Below are 22,735 nucleotides of genomic sequence, written 5' to 3'. Positions count from 1 at the left end.
CCAGCACCATTTATTGAAGAGACTGTCTTTCTTCCAATAGATAGTCTTTCCTCCTTTATCGAATATTAGTTGACCATAAAGTTCAGAGTCCACTTCTGGGTTCTCTATTCTGTTCCATTGATCTATGTGTCTGTTTTTGTGCCAGTACCACACTGTCTTGATGACCACACATTATTTGCCCTTCAGCCCTGAATATACCCAGGGTTGTTTCCCAGACTCAATTCACATTACTACGGGTGGTTTTTCATTCAAATCTATCTGCAATCCATTTATCTTTTCCTTCTGAAATCTTAAGACCCCTCAGAGTACCGTTAAATTTTGCTAGTCTGAATGATGTTCTTACTCTTTAAATTGGCTTTGCTTTCTTCATTCTAATCCAGTCTACACAGATTTTATAGTGTGCTTCATGCAAGGATACATTAATTCCAAAACGTTAACAGGCACTTACGTACAACCCTCCTATGATATTTGTGGTCTTACGTTTTTCTCTTTATATAACTAGTTAACCCCAACATTCTTCTCCAAATCCTTTGATTCAAATTAGTAGAGTCAAAAACTTTTCATAGTTTGTCACTTAGGTTATTATCATTTCACTTGAAAAATTACTAAAATTACCAAGAGACTTATGGATAAACATTTAAATAATTTTAAAGAAAGGGACAGAAACAGAGTAGAAGGATGATTGGAGCAGAATTCAGAAATCCAAAATTATCAGCCATTATCCAAGATTGCTCTTCTTTTAAAAAATATTTCTATTTTCACATTTATATTCCTAGATGACTTTCAGTACAATTTTTTTGAATTCCCTTTAAACCATGTAAAAATCTATCATTTTTCCTTCTGATTGACTATGTAGATTAATTTAAGGAGAAATGACACCTTTATAATATTGAATTTATATGCAAGTAAAGGCCATTTCTTTAAATTTATTCATGACTTTTTCTATGTTTCACAGAATAGATTTTAAAATTTCTCCATAGATATTGGTAAAGTTATTACTGTGAATTAGATTATGTCTTTATTTAGATTTCAAACAGGAGCCAACCTGTTTTAAAGGGATGCTATTAAGTTGTATGTAGGAATTATGTAAGTAGACATTGAAATTCCTTTTTCTTTCTAAATATTTTTCAGTTGCTTCTCTTGGAAACATATTAATTTATGAATTCTTTACAATTTGTATTTCTGGCATACCCCCACCAGAAGAACATGCAAAAAAATGTATGTGTGGGTGTGTACGTTATATTTGTAGTAGAATAGGATATAGCAGACTATAGCATTTATTCTGTAAGCAGACATTCTATTGTACTCAAGAATAAACTCTATTGCAACAATGTAGAAGGCTCTGAAGTGACCCAGTAACAAAATCTTAAATATAGGCCTCTTCAGGTTTTGCTTTATCTCATGGGAATTTTAAAGAATGCCAATATATTTCATATAATTTTCAGGAATAAAATCTTATACCAGTGCTCATACTGTAGGGTTAATATCAAATTTATAATTTTCTACAGATTTTACAATCTAAGAAATTGAGTCTTTGAGGAAGTGCAGTGGACTGGGGATAGTAAAATATTTTATTTGATATGGATGTATAAGGCTCCATTTTATTGTTCTACCATAATTAATGTAATCAGTCTCCTACTGATAGTGATTTCTAACAACTTTAATTTTATATTTACACAAAGAATGCTGAGTTGTTTTTATTTAAACCTGTGTATAGAATTTTCTGAACATGTATAGGCATATATATCAGATAAATGCTTAGATGTAGAACTATGAGGTCAAAGGGTACATACAGTTTAATTTTGGTATATATTGTCAAATTGCCCTCCACTAAGTTTGTGTAACCTTACCTTATTTTATCCTTTATTTTTATATATCATATTTTTGACTTGTCGGTCTGAATGCTAAAAATATTAATTTATATTATACTTAGAGTTAGTGAAGTTCAAGCATGTATGTTTTTATATATCTTATTTATCTTTCTTTTGTATTTTCTTTGTAAATTTTTCTGTGTGCTACACCTGTTTTTCTATTGGAATTAGCTGGGTTTTTTTTTCTGATTGATTTGTAGGTTCTCATATATTAAGGAAAATTTTCCCTTTTTTTGATATGTGGTTGAATGGATGGGTTGAATGAACGAATTAATGGCTGAAGGAAGTAATGAATAAATTACTTCTCAAAGGTAGAAATGTATCATTCATTCTTAACTCTTAATCAAAATGTCATTTACATAGAGCAAAAAGTGCAAATCTAATTTGATGAATTTTGGTCAGTGCATACACTAGTGTGACCCACATCTCTAACAATATATAAACATTTTTATTACCCACAAAGATCTCTCAAGGCCATTTATATTCAATTCCTCCAGTCTCCAAAGAGGCAACCACTGTTCACATTTTCATCAGAGTAGACTAATTTTACCTGTTTAGAACTTCATGAAACCATATAAGTTCTCTTTTGGCAGTGGTATCTTTAGCTCAGGGTAATGTTTTTAAGATACATTCCTGTTGTTGCCACTGTATTTCTTTTTATATTATGGAGTACTTTGTAGAAGTATTATAATTAAATACTTTTGATTTGTTTTCATTTTTCTTGAATCAATACCCAGGAGTTGAATTAATGTGCCCTGGCTTGACATATGTATATTTTATCGTTTTTTAAGTTGGCAAAAAAATTGATCAAAAGGACTATATCATATACTACCATCAGCAAAGTATAGGAGTTCTGGCTTCTCCATATTTTTGCCAACATTTTTGTTAATGTTTTTATTTTAATCATTTTGGTGGGTATGTAGTGCTATTTCTTCGTGGTTTAAATTTGTTGACTAATGATGTTGAGCCTATTGGCCATACATGTGCTTTTTGACTATACATATACCATAATGAAGTATCTAATCATTCCAGCCATATATTTTTTTTTTATTTATTTATTTATTTATTTATTTATTTATTTATTTATTTATGATAGTCACACAGAGAGAGAGAGAGAGGCAGAGACATAGGCAGAGGGAGAAGCAGGCTCCATGCACCAGGAGCCCGATGTGGGATTCGATCCCGGGTCTCCAGGATCGCGCCCTGGGCGAAATGCAGGCGCTAAACCGCTGCGCCACCCAGGGATCCCCCAGCCATATATTTTTTAAAGATTTTATTTATTCATGAGACACACACACACACACAGAGAGAGAGAGAGAGAGAGAGAGAGAGAGAGGCAGAGACACAGGCAGAGGGAGAGGCAGGCTCCATGCAGGGAGCCCGACGTGGGACTCCATCCTGGGTCTCCAGGATCAGACTCTGGGCTGAAGGCAGCGCTAAACTGCTGAGCCACCCAGGCTGCCCTCCAGCCATATTTTTAATGGGTTGTCTTTTTTTTATATATTCTGGATATGAATCTTTATCAAATATATACTTTAAAAATATGATCTCTTATCTTTTCATTTCCTTAGCAATGAAAGAGGTTTTAATTTTAATGAAGTCAGTCATCATTTAGAAAATATTACTGGTGCAGTTTGTGTTTTATCTAAGAAATCTTTCTTAATCCAAGGTCATGAATATTGTGTCATATTTTATTATATAATAATCTTTCCACCTATGTTTAATTTATTGACTCATTTCAAATGTTGGTATATAATGAAGGTAGAGGATCAAGGGTTTTTTTAATTCCTGTATGGACATCCAGTTGTTCTAGCACTATAGGTTGGAAAGACATTATTTTACACATTGAATTCCCTTGACATTTTTATCAAAACTCAATTGAATATGTATGCATGGGTCTATTTTGGAACTTTATTTTGATCAATTGATATTCAATCAATCAATATTCACTCTTAGTCCAACACCACATTTTCTTAAAAATTGTAGCTTTAGATTTTGATTGGGATTGTGTTGAACTTGGGGAGAATTGGCATCTTAACAAAATGAGTTTCCTGGTCCCATGAACATAGTATCTCTCTCAACCTATTTTAGTCTTTAATTTCTCTCTCAACTCTGTTTTATACATACAATGTACAGACTTTACAATACTTATTAAATTCATACCTAAATATTTTGTTTTCATTGCCATGTAGGACTAAGAATACATGTGCTTTAGATCACTTGATATCTGTATTAATTTCCTAGTGTTGCTGTAACAAATTACCCAACCTGGGTGGCTTAACCCAACACAAATTCATTCTCTTACAGTTCTGGAAGTCAAAGTCCAAAATAAAGGTGTTGTCAAGGCCACATTGCCCTCAAAGTTTCTACAAGAGAATCCTTCCTTACCTCTTCCAGTTTTTGGTGGCTCTTGGCGTTTTTTGGCTTGTGATTGCACACTTTTGGCAATCCCTGCCTCTGTCTCCACATAGCCTTCTTCTTTCTATGTGGCTCTGTGTTATCTCTTTTTCACACCCATCATTAGATTTAGGGCCTATGCTAATCCAGGCTGATCTCATCTCAGGATCCTTACCTTTTTTTTTTTTTTTTAAACTTTTTTTTATTGGAAGTCAATTTGCCAACATATAGCATAACACACCTACTGCTCATCCCACCAAGTGCCCTCCTCATTGTGCATCACCCAGTCACCTCAACCCCCTCACCTCCCCTTCCATTACTCCATGTTCATTTCCAAGAGTTAGGCGTCTCTCATGTTTTGTCACCCTCACTGATATTTTCACTCATTTTCTCTTTCCCTTTATTCCCTTTCACTAATTTTTATATTCCCCAAATGAATAAGACCATATATGTTTGTCCTTTTTCCGATTGACTTATTTCACTCAGCATAATACCCTCCAGGGCCCTCCATGTCAAAGCAAATAGTGGGAATTTGTCGTTTTTAATAGCTGAGTAATATTCCATTGTATACATATACCACATCTTCTTTATCAGGATCTTTACCTTAATCATAGCCTCAAATACCCTTCTGTCAAATAAGGTCACATTCTGGATAGGCCTATCTTCTTGAAGGGATCACTATTCCACTCACTATAATATAATACCAGGGGGCAGTTAGCCTCTGTTCATTTTTTTTCACTGTCCACTTCTATTTAGATCATTTTGATTACTTATCTTCAGGTTTACAAATATTTTCTTCTGACATGACTATGTGTTTTTAAAGTCCATCTAGGAATGTGTCATTCCAGGTATAGTCCAACCCTGAATTTTGTTTTGATTCTCTATTTCATTTTTCTGTTGATATTCACCTTTATTCTTTCCTTATGTTGATCTTTTCTCTTAAATCCTTAAACATGTTTCTAATAGCTATTTTAAAGTTTTTGTTTGCTAAAGTTTTTTTGTTGGTTTTGTTTTAGTACTAACTCCAACATCTGTGTCAGCCATACCATTATATCTATTAACTTTTTTCTCAAATTATGTTCCTGTTATTTACTTCTTCACATCATACTGATTGTGTGCTGCACATCATACATGCTACATTGTTGAGTTAAGATTATGCTCTCTTCATTAAAAGGTTTTAAATTTAAGTAGTTTATTGAGAGGTTAGCTTAATCCTCCCAAGACTTGGTTCTAAGTTTTCTTGAATTGTGTTTAGAGCTTCCATTACTCTAGGGTTCATTGTAGTACCCTTAAAGAATAGCCTTTCTTGAGTCTCATCTGATGCCCTGTGTATTCAATTTTCCATACTTTGGCAGGATTTCAATGTCTCTCAACACTGTGCAAACTTCAGAATCTCCATTAAGTTCATTATCTCCTAGGTGTTGTCTGCCAGGCACCATTAGATATTTGTATAAATGAAGTTTACAATTAAGTTAAAGACCCACGTCTTTATTTTATTTATAAGCTCTATGCTTATTTCTGGGCTCCTTTGTGGCTCAGATACCTCCCCTCTTGTACCTTGCCTCACAAATTTTAGTGGCCTCAGGAGCCTCAAATTACAATCTTGCTTCCTGAGCCTGACAACATTGTTGTGCACTGTTTGGACTCTACTTCTCTGTGCCACAGTCGAGGAGGTGCTCACAGGCAGAAATCTACAGAAGTGGAGAGATCTTTTTGTATGTTTTATTTCTTTCAAGGATTACAGCTCTGAGTTGTATATTATTTAATGACTGAAAACAGTTACTCATAAATTTTGTCTAATTTTATTTTTTTCATGGTTTTGAGTAAATTCAATGCCCATTATTTTGTCCTGCCAAGAACTGGAGTTTCTCTGTGTCATTTCCTTATGTTATCTCAATATATGTTAATCAATTAATGACATTCAGCACATTTCTCTTTTTATCCCTCCAAATGGTACTTTTATTATCTTTTAGTTATAAAAGAATGAATATAAAAATTAAAAATAAAATGGAAGTTTTACATAAGTGTAATAACACACACATACATAGTGTATTAAACACTGAAGAAGCTAGGGTATATGGTATTAGTTTAGTGTCATTCAAATGACACAAAATGAATGAAAAATTATTGAATTTTTATATATTCTTTCAGCAGTCAGTGGTTGCTCAGAATATGCATTGCTCTCTGCAAATGACATGCTATTATAGTAAATTTCTTTAAGACCAGAATATCTCCCAGAAGCCAGGAATATTGCTTTTTATCTCATTAAAATCAAACAAATTGACCTGTTCCTTTGAATGTCTTATGAAAGGATACACCTAAATAACACAGTTGATCATAACTATGCAATTCACACAATTTAACTGAAGTGTAATATTTTTCCTATTCAGCTAGCAAGCAAATTCTTTTAATGCATGCTGCATCCAAGAAAGAGCAAGAATTGTACATTAAGAAGAAATCTACCCAGGGAAGTCAGAAATCCTATAAGGGTAGACCTGCAAGTATAATAGTAGACCCTGGTCAGCCTCTTTTGGACGAGGAAATTATCAATGTGCCCATCATAGAAGAAACTGTTAGCACTCCACAGCAGGTATATTTGTGTTTAAGAGAATACTTTAATGAATGGTATTACTCCTAAAAATTTAACAAAAATAACAATGATTCTTTTCCTAAAATTTGTCAATGTATATGATACTTTCTATCTGCAATGCCACCAGTGTATATCGGAATCAAGGGATTGAACATCATTTAACAGTTTCTCTTTGCCAAGATGTTAAAATATATGGCAAGTATAATGTGTACACTAGCCGTATAATGTAGATGTAAATATCATACATGAGTTATAAGGCTCTATAATTATGAAAAAGATAACATATTAATAAAAACTAATTTGCATATACCCTAAGTTAAAAAAAAAAATATAAAAATATATATGTATAGGGACAATTCATGTAATTTCAAGTAACAGAGAAAAAAAATGTATCCATCAGAAATAAAACAAGCAAAAATTAATAAAAATAAAAAGCCAGAAATAAATCCTAATATGACTAATGACAATAAGTACAATTATTGTCATTAATTAATTAATAAGTGAATTATTAATCAATGAAAAGAATAAAAAACTTGTGTTAGATTAAAAAATAAGATCCAATGATAAGTACCCTAAAAGCGACACTTTTAAACAAAATGACACAGAAAACTTAAAGTTGGAATGAGAGAACTGTGATGATATATTAATCTCAGTGCATAGAATTCATGAAGGATATTGTGTAAAAATAAAAGGAAGAATATAACAAGTAAATATGACCATAACTTACATATAGCATAGCCCAGCTGTCCAGAGTCAATGAATAAAAAGCAAAAGCTGTTTAGAACTACAGAGAAAAATAAAGTTAGTTAATATTGAAGACTAATACACAACTCTCAGAAACCAATAGATCAAGCTGAAAAAATACGTATGATCACTAGGTTTGAAAAATTTAAGTATAAGCTTGATTCTTTAGATATTTTTATAGAATATTTCACCTAATAGAGAATACACTTTTTCATACACACATAGGAAGCCTCAATACAAACCAAACTATATTATACTGATGTCTTCTGAACATAGTGCAATAATATAGAAATTAAATAACAGCCTAAAATTCCATAAATGTGTAAGCAAAATAAAATATGCTGAATAATATTTTAGTTACAGAAAGCATCAAAAAAAAGAAATCATGAATAAAAAGAACTCAGTAACAACTAAAGGATACTAATCAAAATTTGTAACCACATCTAAAGTAGCATTCAGAATTCACTTTCAAATTCATTCATCAGGAAGCACAAATGATTAAAAACAAGCTAAGCTATTGAAGCAAAAAGTTAGAAAAAGAGCAAAAGAATAACTCACAAAAAAAGAAGAAGAAGTTTTTAAACATAGATGCAAAAATTTAAATATTAGCCTATATAATGGCAGGTGTTGGTGGGGATGTGAGGATAAGTTTTGTAGACAATAATGATCTTGCAAAATTTTGGAGAACTGTGATAGTATTCGATCAAATTATGATTATGTGATCCAGAAAATTATGCATTTATTGTGTGTTTATTAGGCATATACTATGTTTATTCTTTTTGTTTGTGCTTAAACATTGCATTTTATTTCATAGGTCAACAAATATATCATACAGTGTTTGGTATTGTATAACAGTTGGCCTCTTACTGAAAGTCAGCTGACATTTGTTCAAGCACTAAAAGAATTGGAGAAAAGTGATAGCAAAGGTATGTCACCCTAAATGTTAGTCACATACTTTATATTTCATATAAAGTATTTACCAGTAAATTAATCATGTTATTAATTTTTAATTATTAAAACATTATTGCTTACAATTTGCATTTCATATCCAGTGGCATTTTCTGTTTTGTTAACTGATTATGTTTCAAAATCTTTGCTTCTTCGCTATAAGAACTAAAAATATATGATTGTTTGGGCCTTGTTTAAACTTTCTTTGTGCAGTTAGTAAAAATTACCTGATGATTATCTAAGAAGTGTACAGAAGACTTTTCTGTTATAAATTATATTTGTGTAAGTTGTTGAGATAGTATAATTCTTGAAGATTAGTTCTTAAAATATTTAATAGAAGGATAATCTCCAAGTGAGAGGATTCCAGTTTATTTTTTCAAATATAAACTACTCTCAATATTCCTGAGTAGGAAATTTGATGCATTAGAAAAAGAAGATCTCAAAGTAGACCCATGCAGGTCAAACCCAGGTTGTTCAAGAGTCCACAGTAGTTCTCACTAGCACATAATACCATTGAGGACAGGGAGTTCTGTGGAGTCTTGCCTGTTTAATCTTGCATTATCCATAGTGCAGACTGTGCACACAGTAATCACTCCATATTTGTTGAATAAGTGAATGAAAGGATACATCTAAGCTACTCTTATTACTACTATTGCACCTATTCACTGATTGTCAAAAAACCCTGTTCACACATTTGCTTGCTTATACTAAATGCATGAACCTGTTCATGTAAAGGCTTGATGAAGGTTTATCACCAAAATTAAGAGAAAATTATTATTATTGAATTAAATCTTTGTAAGAAGGGACAGATTCTATGGTGCAACATAAAAGCCGAAGAAAATATATGAAATTAAATGATACTGAGACTCCCCATTTCCTTTGTCACATATCGAGTGTGTGTCTATAGAACACGTGGCACTCTATGGGAATCTTGAACTTGTCTGCCTTCTCACTGCCCCTCTCTCGCTGGGAAAGGGACTATGCCTCAGCCTCATTATGCATCTCTAGAACCAGATAGAAGTTGTTAGTAAATATCTAGTGAACAAATGCATGAACCTGCTGTGCCAGGAACAGCAAGAGTGTTTAAGTTCTAATGGCATCCCGGCCTGGTGTTTAGCATGGACACATGTAGAGAAAGTAGTGGCACCAGAGCCACTTTGTTACCACCTTTTTGCTATCCATATGTGTTTTGTGCTTAACCTGGAGCAAATTCTGGTGCTCAAAATTTGTTTCTTGAACCAGTAGCTGTGCCACAGGTTACTAATGATGTACATAAAATCCCAAAGACAGACACCCTTTCATAATCCCCTAGGTAAATTCATAGAATATGAGTTTATCTGAAACATCTCTTCATTCTGCCTCTACCTCTCCTCCCAGAGGCAATAATACCCCCACTGCCCAGTGCCATTGAGAATATCTGAAATAATCTTAAATACAGAGCAGATAAGACTTCAATCTAAAATTCTTGTCTTCCAGAAAAGAACACAATGATGATATGAATAATGGCATATGGAAGCTGAAAACTCCTTTAAATTAGTCATTATCTCCACATTCTCTAGAGTACAAATCAAAGTCTCATAGTTTATACTATGCTAAAAAAAATCTAGATATTTTTCTGGTATAAATCAATAGAAATCTGCTTGAAATAATGGGTGATGCAAATTACTGGGTGATTTTGTCTCACCCTCCTATAAAGATGTAGATAATATATAATATAGTTAGATTATATATTTAATGCTAAAGATCCATGTGCCAATAAAATATTCATGATTATAAAAATAGGTCAAAATAATACAAAAATGGCACTATTTTGTGTGAGCATGTGTGTATGATGTGTGTTCAGCAAAGATAGCATTTTGTTTTTTGTTTTTTAAAGAAAATGTATAGTACTACTAGATTTTACATTACAGTTCTGGGTACCAGTGATTTTAATAGGTCAGAGAGAGTGAATCAAATCCCAGGGTTTTTTTGTTTGTTTTTTGTCTGTGTGGGCTCTTTCATGAGTTGTCTGTAGCTCTTTATGCTTCTGATTTCTATATTATAATATTCTGTTATGCCTGTCTCAACAAGCTCAAAATAGTCATGCTACTGTTGTTTATAACAATGATCAGTGTGAACTCAAATCCACATGATAGGGAATAAATAATCCCAGTTTAAATCATGAAAAGGAAACAACAGAAACAATCTTTCTAAATTCAGTTGAGGATCTAGTTCATGGGGAACACCTGTTTCTGAATAATGTTCCAGCAAGATGGAAGAATGCACACTGAGAAAGGAGATAATTGTGAAAACATTTAAGCTGTTCAGGAAAGGTAGCAAGGACATTGAATAATGCTGTTAGAATAGTGAATGAGGTGCTTTCTTTCCAACTCTCCAAGGTGAACTTCTAACGTCTAAAAAGGTGCAAAGTATCTTCAAATACCCTCAAGTCTAGTCAAATGCAAGTTTTTAAGTTTCTGTGTATACTTTCTTCAATAATTAGAAATTTGTTCCCGGGATCCCTGGGTGGCGCACTGGCTTAGCGCCTGACTTTGGCCCAGGGCGCGATCCTGGAGACCCGGGATCGAATCCCACGTCGGGCTCCTGGTGCATGGAGCCCACTTCTCCCTCTGCCTGTGTCTCTGCCTCTCTCTCTCTCTCTGTGACTATTATAAATAAATACAAATTAAAAAAAAAAAAGTACTTCTTAAAAAAAAAAAGAAATTTGTTCCCAATATACATAAATTGTGTGAATTATGTAAATTTATGTCAACTGGGGGATATTTAGAAAGAGAAGAAATGACACTTTAAAGTGGAGCTAAGGGTTGCCTCGGTGGCTCAGTAAGTTAAGTGTCTGCCTTCAACTCATTTCATGATCTCAGGGTCCTGGGATGGAGTCCCGTGTCACAACTTCTCCCTTTCCCTCCACCCCCAACCCTGCTCCTACATGTGCTTTCTCTCTCAAATAAATAAATAAAATCTTGAAAAAAGAAACTTCAAAAAAATAATAAAGTGGAGATGGGGGAAGGGGTATGAAATAGTTTGTATGATGAAGTCCTGAAGAATACCAAGCAGGGGAAGTGAACCATTGCTTTGGAGATGACAATGGCGAGAAGAAGATCATGTCTCAGAAGATATACAGGAGACTGTTTTAGACCTTCAGGGCTGGAGAGAGGCTAATGTCTGTCAGAGGAATATGAGGAACAGAGCAACCAGGAAAGCCCTAAGCGCATGAATCACTATTCAAGGCCATTCTCCTTCTTGACCTCGGTCAGGAATGATGGGGAAGAAAGATTCAAAAATGTTTTTTTGTGCTAAGTTCACAGAAATTCTTTATTGTTAACATAAGGATTTCATCTGCTGTTAGACATTAGTGAGCCTAAAATGTCACTACTCTTCAAAATTATGTGAGTGTGTCAGAGAGCAAAAGTGGGTATACAAAGAAAAGAAAATGAAGAATACATACTAATACGTTAAAGTGGTTATGTCTCATTTATATTTTTTAGTATCTAAAGATAAAATTTTATTTTATTTTATTTTTTTAAATTTTTATTTATTTATGATAGGCACACAGTGAGAGAGAGAGAGAGAGGCAGAGACACAGGCAGAGGGAGAAGCAGGCTCCATGCACTGGGAGCCTGATGTGGGATTCGATCCCGGGTCTCCAGGATCGCGCCCTGGGCCAAAGGCAGGCGCCAAACCGCTGTGCCACCCAGGGATCCCCTAAAGATAAAATTTTAAATGTGTAAATCAGAAGCTTTTACTATTTTAATCAAAGCAAATCAAACCAAAAAGAATGTAATTGTTATTTTATAAGCAAAAAGAAAACACTGGAGAGATCTAGAAGTTTGGTTATTACAATTATGATCTTTTTAGTTTCATTATGTGCCTCTTACTGTGCTGTGTACTTTTCATATATGATCCTCAATTCTCATGAAAAAAATCTGAGAAGTAGTTAATGACCATCCTGATTTTACACATGAGAAAGTGAAATTTGGATGCTGTAAGTAACTTGCCTACATTTACACAGATGGAAGCAGCAAAGATTTTCACCTAAGTTTGACTTATTCCAAAGCCCACAACCTTTCCACTATACCATTTTGTCCTTTAGAGACTTTCTAACTAGTAGTATTGACATAGTACTAATGGTGGTAGGGGTTGTACCTGCTAACATTTACATCAGAGGGTTTGTGAAGGCTTTATGTGTATTGACCCAGTGAATCCTCACATCAATCTATGAGGTAGATGCTGTAACTGTTATCATTTTGCATATGGGAACACTGAGGCAGGAACACTCTGTTTAAGGAATATGCCCATGGTCACACAGCTAATTACAGGCATAGCTAGGATTTTGAATGGGAGTTGATTATCTAACAAGGGTTTTGGGATGGAAAAAATAATATATGATAGTACCAATCCAGATCTTTATTGTGTCCTCAATAAACATCTTTATTTAGGGAACTATCTGTATTTCTTTATTAAACATACAAGTGTGCGTAAAGGGTCTTCTCATGTTTTTCCTGAAGATCTTTTAGGTTTTTCCTGAATATCTTTTAGGTTTCTCAACTTCAAGTTGTCCAACATGGATGGAGTTCCAATAAACAGACCAATATGACAAACTATCGTATTCATACATTTAATATATATTAATAGATGTCAAACTCTAGAGGAAGTTAAAAAATTAGTATCTGAAATAAACACAGTAGTATAATTCATCAAATAGTATAATGTAAAGTATCCAGTTGGGTAATGACACAAAATTAGTAATATAAATTAAGCTATTTTAAAATTAATATTTATTAGACTTATGGTGGTGATCGTTTTTGCAATATGCACAAATATCGAATCGTTACATTGTCTACCTGAAACTAATACAATATTATATACATCAATTATGCCTCAATAAAAAAATAAAAAAAAGAAGGAAGAGAAAAGGAATTACTAATAAATGGAGAAATACAGCATAGCACCTAGAGTGCCTTAGGTTATCTGAAACTGGGTTATTTATCACCTGAGACATTAGAGTAATAACTCCTATCTTTGTTGTGAAGTTTCAAGATAATACGTGTAAAGTTCCTAGAATCTAGTCACCCTCAAAGAAATGGTATTCTCATTATTATGTACCCAACTAGAAAAGAGTTTTTTGGAATAATTGCATCTTCTTTTTTGACATCGCATTTGACAATTTTATGTGTGAATGAACAGCTGCTAAAATTAAATTACATGTTGCCTTGTATCATACATTTGCTTCTGAAAGCAGCCAGTAAATAAATTCAGAATTGAATTGTATTTCAAATGAACTAGGAAATTTTTTTCTATTTGAAAGCATATGTTGGTCAATCTTATGAAAGTTAAGAAGCTTTTGAATTCAGAATAATCTGTATCATGTTTATAAATGTGGATTTGTAGGCAGCCAGTTTGTTTAAATGAAAACATATCGATATGTCAACTTCTATGTGCCAGTTGTATTTTATAGCTCAAGACCTACCAACTTCAATTTTTAAGGGTATGATGTATTTTAGAAAAATTCTTACTAATCTTTTCAATTTTTAGCTTACTTTTTCAATTGTAAGTGCTTTAGATCAAGAAGAAATTGATCAAGTGGCTTTTTTCATTAGTATATTGGTGTTCTAATTTAAAATTTCATGTGCATCCTAAATTCAATGGAAATATTGCCACGTTTATTGCTTTAAATTCAACATTCAAATTCTATGAGAAATAAGATATATAATCTTTTCCAAAAATTCATAGCTTTATAACCCATGATAAAAAATATGGCCTGAAATATACCTATGTTCAACTTAGAATATTTCTGTTATAAATTTTTAGGAAGCTTGTCTTCTGGTTAACATGAGACAACAGTGCCACCTTTAGTATATTTCAATACATAAGTTTTAGTAGAAATTGCTTGCTGCGACAGGTGACTTTCTCTTAAGGAAGTACAAATTAGAGGATCTGGAGCAGGTAACACTTTGTGATATCATCTACCTTCATAAATAATTAGTTGTGTTGTTATTTGAAAGTCCTTTTGCCAATATGTTACATTTTTATGTTACTGGCCTGCTCCTTTCAAATTCTAGTCTATTTGCAAAGACACATATAAACTTTATCGTTCTCAAAAGACTTTGGTTTTTAAGTCCCACCCAATTTTATTAGCAGGACTATAATATTATTTTCTTAACTCTAATTAACAGTATATTGTTCTTCCTTAGGCACAATATATGCATGATGTTTCCATTTCAAAGTCTTTGAAGAAACCAAACATAATCAGATTAGCTAGCTAGCTATCCATCTATCTATTTATCATCTATCATCTAAAGATTTTCCTGTTTACGGGGTTCCCTGGGTGGCTCAGTGGTTTAGTGCTGCCTTCGCCCTGGGGCGTAATCCTGGAGTCCAGAGATGGAGTCCCACATCAGGCTCCCCGCATGAAGCCTGCTTCTCCCTCTGCCTGTGTCTCTGCCTCTCTCTCTCTCTCTCTCTGTTTGTCTCTCATGAATAAATAAATAAAATCTTAAAAAAAAAAAGATTTTCCTGTTTACATGTACCAAGTACAATCACACTTGGTAAATGTGTACTTAATCCCGAGCAAGTATTCTAGTTTAGAAATTATGTTAATGTTCAAATTCCAGCCACTTTTTTAAGTTCCTGGATCCATAAATCTAAGCACTGAATTTTAATCATAAAAAATATGTTTCTGTAATTTTTATTACCTACTGAAGATTTATGTCTACTGTATTCTGAATAAATGTAAGATAAAGTAAGAGGAAAACTAAAGTTGTAATGCTAAAGGTATTTTCAAGTTCATTTCATCAACAGTTACTGCCCAAGCATTTCTTCTCTGCAAGGAGTATATTAGTTTATTTCAATGGTCATTTACTCTAGAACTCTACTAATTACATGAATATACAACGTGAGGTCACATTTTTCATAGGTTTTGAATTAGTAGGGTATTTATTCTTATACCTTATTGATAAATATGCTCTAAACACATACAGTTTCCCTATAAAGTTTTACTTATTAACAATCTGATATGAATACATATAATGAATTCAGAATTATACTAGGTGAAGTTAGGGATCAAAATGAAGTATATAATGATATTACGGCTTTTAAAGGACTTGCAGTTTGTGAGAAAGTTACTATATTGTATGCTATTAAAGAATAGGAAATTATTTTATTCTATATTAATAATGTAAAGGAAGACAGTGGTGTGCATCTGCTGTATACCTGACACCATACAATATGTTCACATATGTAAACTTGAATATTAGAATATGTCAATTTGAAGGGAGTCAAATACATCTAAATATATGACTGAAACTCTAAGACCTACGGTTAGTAAGAAAAAAAGAACCCCAGAAATACTTAATGGGGCAGTTTGAGGTTTAATTTCAGCTGAGTTTTAATATCTTAAAAACCCGGTGTGTATGATACTAGGTCCAGTCCTATTTTAAATTCCCTATGTAGTTTATTTTAAGCCCCGTGGGCATGGTACTAACTTCTCCATTATACAGAAAAGAAAACAAAATCAAAAGACTGTAATAAATCTGCCAAAGTAAACCTATTGAATAGTTGATCCAAGATTCACCCCAAGTCACTTGGTTATATGACCAAAGAATTTTCCCTAGTGCAACATTTCTCAGCAACTGGGATTGCTGGCAGTAAGACAAGTCACCCTCTTAGAGAACTGTGGTACTTACGGTCCCTCTGCAGTCATGAGGATGATATACCCTAATTTGAAAATCACTAATAACTGACACTAAGTCATTGATAAGAACTGGATTCCTGACAATTACTATTTTACTTTGCTAGTGGGATGACTTACAGATTCCATTTTTGGAAGGGGCTTACATGTTCTTTGAACTCATGTTTGAATGATCGCTCAACTCCCAACATAAGCAAATTGTTGAATATGCCCTGTTGGGGCTTTGAGAATGATAAAAATAAGAAACATAGTAGGGATTCAACAAATATCATTTGTTCCTTTGCCACTTGGATATGTAGTTGTTAGAAACAGGTAATAGAACATAAGGTAAAAACCCTTCATATCCTCCTTTGAGCAAGCAGAGGGAAGAGAATAATACATATTATAGCAGAGATAAATAAATTTATTATTGTAGTGGAGATCCTGGCCAAGGAAATTAGGCAAGAAAATTTACTGAAAGGATCCATACTGGAAACGAATTAGATAGTGATAATTTTTGAATAGGCTTACAAATATCAAAACCTACTGATTTATAATTTCAGTGGTGTGCCGTATGTGAATTATCTCTGTTTTGTAAAAGAGAATCACACAGATATTTATACAATTTTTTAAAAAAGGAAAAGAAATCCAAAACTCTTAAATTAACAACTTTTTTCCTGACCTACTCCCCTTTTCCTGTGTGACATGATTCTATTCTTACGATTCACTGGTTTCCATTTTTATGTCTCTCTAGCTCATGGAGAGAAACACGAGGAGTTAGTCACCTTAGGAAGCCCGGATTCCCATACTATTAGTGAGGGGCAAAAATCTTCAGGAACTTCCAAAACAAGAAAAGGCAAAGATAAATCTTCGGAGAAAGACAAGACAGCCAAAGAAAAGCAAGCACCTCGCTTTGAGCCTCCGGTGGGTGTAAATGTACATTCATGGGGTTCCTACTTGTCTATCTTTCCTGTGGACAAAATTGAAAATGTCCATCTCCTTGATTCTAGCAACCATCTAGATAAATTTAAGGATGTTCCTTGGATACTTTCTGCCAGCTGCTTTCCCAAGTTTAGAATCAAAAATCTATTAATCAAAATTTTAAGACACTGTGTCTATAAGACACTGAATTTTGGCTTTGGCCTTTAATATTAATATTATACAGTCCTTACCTTCAAAAAGCTTGCAGTCTAATGGAGGAGACTGATGGCAAACAGAGTTTTAATATGAGATGCTGCGTGTGAAGTGGTAGGAAGAAGAGGTACTTATTCTAGCTTCTCTCTCCTAGAGGAGCCAAATCCTGACCTGATTCAAAGAGCAAAGACATTCTAAGGTGAAAATTAACACACTCTATGTGGTTTTTTGTTTTGTTTTGTTTTGTTTGTTTGTTTAGCATTAAAGTATGAAATATGGGGCTGGAGAGGTAAGGGTCAGAAGGAGGAGGACTTTAAGCCTCATTAGGAGGCTAGGACTCTATATCTACAGCCCAGAAGTCATGATTCCAAATTCCTTCAGGACCAGTTAGGTAATTACAATGATTAGGGATAAGGAAGAAGTTGTGGGGGCAAAGTTAAGGAGTGTAAGCACAGTCCTAAACATACTCAAATTCAGATTATTTAAAAACACTGATCTCAAATTACCCATGAGGATAAAATCTTCCCAACACTTGTGATCACTGTCTAGGCTAAGCCTGGCTGGGGGTGGGATGGAAGAAGAGGGGTTAAAAAATAAATTGATGTGATCAGATTTACATTTCAGATACCTTGGTGGCTTTTAAAGGTATACATTTAAACGGAAAAAGACTAGGGATGTGGAAAATCATTCAAGAAACTACTGCGGTAATCCAGACAAAAGCCGGCAAAGTGTACCAGGTACAGGTAAGAAAGGAGGAAGAAGACAAAAAAGAACTATCAACGAGATGAACAGTGTACATAGTTCTTAATGCCAAGTGGGTGAGAAGGAACAAGAAGAAACAAAGGATATCTCTTGGGTTTGTAGGTGAATCAACTGAATAGGGTGTTGGTATCACTAGTAAAGGACGATAAAGGCAAATTAACAAATTGGGAGAAAAGATAATGATCAGCTGTCCTTCCCTTCAGTAGTGGAAAATCCTGTACAGTTGCATTGCCAGGATTTAATTTGTTAGTTGGATTCTACCCTTGGAAACATTGGGAAGTAAAGCTTAACCTGACTTCTTGCTGGGGGTGGAATGGAACTGATGAGGGGTGGCCCCTTGGCTGCTGCTCTTCCTTTGTGTTGGGACTCAGCTGATGGAGGCCAGCTCTCGTCAATGTCAGTGCTGGGAAGAGGAAAGTTACCAGTGCTGCAGGAACAGTTGCAAGCTGCATCCAAGAAATCTTCTTGGATGCAAGAAGTCTGGTGGGAAGCAGAGAAGCAGCTGCTTTTTTTTTTTTTTTTTGTGCTCACTCAAACATTATTGCAGGATAAGTCACATCAGTCCACAAAGAGCTTTTCATCCAGGCAAAATAAGATATAAATGGATTAAAGTGAAGCAGATTCTTAAGGACCCTGAGATCATGACCTGAACTGAAGCCAAGAGTCTGACACTTAACTGACTTAGCCACCCAGATGCCTCCATGTGTCCTATTTTAAAAAGAACTTTGAACTATTTGAACTTTGTTTCAAAGTCTGTTTTTGACAATCAGAATGAAATGATTTCACATTTAGCTCAAGTTAAGCCAAGTTCTAGGATATTTTAAAAAGGGTCAGTTAGTGGCTGGTTAAAACAGAAAACCATTAAACCATTAAATCTCCAAAAAGTATAGTGTTCAATGCAGCAGAAAATAGTTTTCCAGAAAAGAAAAGCCATGGTATGAATGAAGATGAAGATAGGGGGAAGTGAGTGAAGCCTTTAATTACACAGTATAACCACGGAATTTGAAGAGTCATTGCAGCTTCTATCAAATCATATTAATTCATACTTCAAATGTCAGGGGAAACATGCCTTATAAAAAGGAAAATAAACATTGCTAGGATAAATCAGAAACTGAATATAAAAACACTGAAGAAGAAAAATCCAGTTCTCCAGGTCCCGGCATCCTGACTGACAAGAAGCTATGCTTATTATTTTCTTTATATGCTGTGGACAAGCCTGCAAGCCCTACTGGACAGCTGAGATTCTTCCAGTTTCTACTAAGCAAAGTACTGCTCGCTTTCTTATCCCATTGGAGGTGTGCAAACTCGATACCTAGTTACACTGGTTGGCCTATCCCCAAATCAAAGTCTGATTGGGTCAGGAGAACAAAAACAGGGGATGAAAGCTGTGTGGGCTATGGCAAAGACAAAAAGACAAAAAAGCAGAGAAAAAAAAAGGATTTGTCTCTTCAGAAAGAAAAGATTATAAGGGTATTAATGACAGAACCCGGGCTCTAGTTCAAACATAGAACAACGGACCCAAAGATCTATGTTAATAGGATCAAAGAACTGACTCTTCATCTACTGTAATTTCTTGAGGTAAAAGAAGTGGCTTCCATGGAAAGAATTGGTCTATATTTATTACAACTATTACAAGAATGGTGCTCTTCAGGCCTTAATTGGCTACATGAAAACAATGAAAGGAGGAGCTATCCAAATTCTCACAATTGATGGCAGAAGAGCAAGGGGGTTGTGTGGTTGCTCTTCAGATACTTCCAAAATGAGTTAAGCTTGCTTAGAAGCCAGTTCTTCAGCTCTTCGACTGCATTTGAGGTGTATGCACAGCTGTCATATGAGCTTTCCTATTGAAGTTATTTTGTTGGGACCTAGATGAATGTGAGGAACTTTATCAAAAATTAGTATCACATGTGTTTTCACAAACGTCATTGTTAAAGCAGTCAAACCGAGTTGGAGCCATGCATTTTTGACTCCTAAAAGGAGTCAAACGTGGGGAAATACTCTCAAGGATAGAATGGGACATGCACCAATGATTGAACAAGCAAGGAATCCACAGTCCTGAGGGAACAGCAATAAGTACCATGATAAACAAGGGGAAATGCCAAAAGCTTTTCTATTCAGAAACTATGGTCATTTCCCTGGAATCAACTCTTACTATTTGGGAAGCTGTCAGTATAAAATGTGGCAGGCCATATGAGCCTCATCTGCTACTCCAGGATACTTTGTAGAGCATGCATTTGGGAAGTGATCTTCATCAACGTGACTGACAAGTCACCTTCTGAATAGCTCCTAAGTGTTTGTGCTGCATGAGCATAAACATCTTTGGCCAGATGTCCCATTAGAGTGCATAGTATACTACACTATAGTATATATAGTATCTGGGCATTGGACATTATAAGAGACATGTGAGAGACACTGATATACACAAGCTTGAAAACCAAACTGTCTAATGATACAAATAGTGCTATAAATACAGCAGTCCATATAGTACTTGATGATTTATTGCTTCCTGAAACATATTTTAGAGTCAGCGCTATAATGTGTGATAACATACCTCTCTCTAGATGAAAATCGAAATGAAAAGCTGCAGCTGGGGGCATTAAGGCATGTAAAAAGAAATGAAGAAAAATTAAAAAGCTTGTAAAAATATTAAGTCAAGAACAAGCAATTCTACAGAAAAGTAGTGATTGGGAAAAAAAAAAAAAACAAAACCTGACATGTATGGTGGCCCTCCATTCTTTTTCAAATTGTGATGAATGTTCAGAAGATCCATCATTTAATAAGGAGTTGTGGAATTCGACCTGAGTTAACTTTGAAATACTCATGAATTCTGAGGAATCCGAGAAAAGATGGTACTTGGATCAGTTTGCACAGCACACAATGCATTCTGTAACCAAGAATTCACATGAGAATTACAGAATTCACATGAAAATTAGGTTTTTAAGATAATAATAACTAAGCTTTAGGAATCTTAATATTGTGCCAGTTGATTAGTAGGCATTGATGTTATATTGTTTCATATTTGAAGATGTATTAACATATATGCCAAACAAGAAACTGAAAACATATTATACTTTGCATTTTCACTTTAATCACCATAATCATGTTGAATTTACTTGATCATCGATTTTATTTCATGCAGAAAAGCTAATTTCTTCTTAAATTTATGTTACTTATGTTTTCACTGGCTACATTTTATAATCCAAATGCTGCCCTTTATTGTAATAGCTAAATAGATATGGAAAAAGAAAGAAAAATTTCTTTATCAAGGGATTATTACTTTTGAAAGGACCAGACTCAATTTTCTATTTAAAAGCAGGTTATTTTTTAAAAATCTTTTTTTAAAATTATTTTTTAAATGTATGTAGTCATGAGAGATAGAAGTCTCTTTCTAGAGAGAGGCAGAGACACAGGCAGAAGGAGAGGCAGGCTCCCTGAAGGGAACCTGATGTGGGACTCGATCCCAGGACCCTGGGGCCACGACCTGAGCCAAAGGCAGACACCCGACCACTGAGCCACCCAGGTGTCCCTGAAATTAAATTATTTTTTAACATTGTTTGGTTAAAAAACATAGGTGAAGTGATTTCAATCAACCACTTTCTTTCCTTTAAATGTCAAAATAATGCTGCGCGTTAACTTCTCTAGATGTAGCTCCAGTTTATCATTCAGTTTTATGAAATAAATTATTTGGATTCACTAAGAAAATATTATTATCATCCACAAAATAAATTATTGAGGTTTAAAACAAACTCTTACATGTTTACAAATTCATAAACTCTTACATGTTCCCCTAACCCCATAGTCCTTTATCATAGTCCCTTTCCTGATCCTAGAGAAGTTTCTGATAGACTCATTTATCATTCAGCATAAAAGATAATAAAATCTTTTGTACTGTGTTGTAAAAGGGAGAAATAAAAGAGCTTTCAATTGTGAGATTTAAGTTCTCATCTGAGCATTAGGGGAATATTGTAGAAGGGAAAAAGATCTCCCACAAGAACTTTATTCAGTGGCCCTACGGATCCCTGCTTCGCCATCTACATTTTTTAACATGGATAATTGACATTGTCTCAATCGCGTATGTAAAGTGCTAGTAACCACGTTAGATTCAGCCTCTCTCCCTATCAGATTGTCACCAATGAGCCTCACTTATCTACATATTTCAAGCCCTATGTCAATCTGCTTCCAGCCTATGGTTTGTGAAAATAATCCTGTGAGATTTCAAATGTTAACTTTCATAATGTGTATATATCCATTATGGACATGATCAACTATTCCTCCCCTCATTTTTTAAAGTGATGCTGTATACTCCTAAATGCAATTGAGAATTTTCTTTTTTTCTTTGTTGACAGTTGTTAGGTAAAATTTGCATGCAGTGAAATGCAGTAATCTTAATTATACAATTCAATGAATTGTGACAAGGGCATTCACCCTGTAACCCACATCTCTATCAAGGTATAAAGTGTAGACCATTTCCATAAGCTTGGAGATTCCCTCAAGCCTCTTTGCACTGGATTCTGACATTTTCACACACATCTGCAGGCAGCAGTTTTGCCTGTTCTGGAATTTCATACAAATGAATCATAAAAGATGTATTCTTCTCTGCTCAGCTTCTTGATCTCAGTATGA

At 34.2% G+C, this 22,735-nt stretch overlaps 1 protein-coding gene and 2 pseudogenes across 2 annotated transcripts in view; all 3 read left to right on the top strand.

The window, feature by feature from the left end:
- Positions 1–22,735, top strand: part of ADGB (androglobin) — a 160,094-nt gene that overhangs the window by 123,283 nt on the left and 14,076 nt on the right. For both annotated transcript variants that reach the window (XM_072718990.1, XM_072718981.1), the window contains exons 28-30: positions 6,659–6,858; positions 8,417–8,528; positions 16,971–17,140. In XM_072718990.1, coding sequence (XP_072575091.1) covers positions 6,659–6,858; positions 8,417–8,528; positions 16,971–17,140 — 482 coding nt within the window. The remainder of the gene's footprint in view (positions 1–6,658; positions 6,859–8,416; positions 8,529–16,970; positions 17,141–22,735) is intronic.
- On the top strand, positions 18,814–19,428 carry LOC140593715 (calcium-independent phospholipase A2-gamma-like; annotated as a pseudogene).
- LOC112919375 (calcium-independent phospholipase A2-gamma pseudogene) lies at positions 19,491–20,862 on the top strand (annotated as a pseudogene).

This window comes from Vulpes vulpes, chromosome 1 (genome assembly GCF_048418805.1).
Source record: "Vulpes vulpes isolate BD-2025 chromosome 1, VulVul3, whole genome shotgun sequence".
NCBI lineage: Eukaryota > Metazoa > Chordata > Mammalia > Carnivora > Canidae > Vulpes > Vulpes vulpes.
Note: the sequence above shows the minus strand (reverse complement) of the source record. Positions and strands in the feature narration are given on the sequence as shown.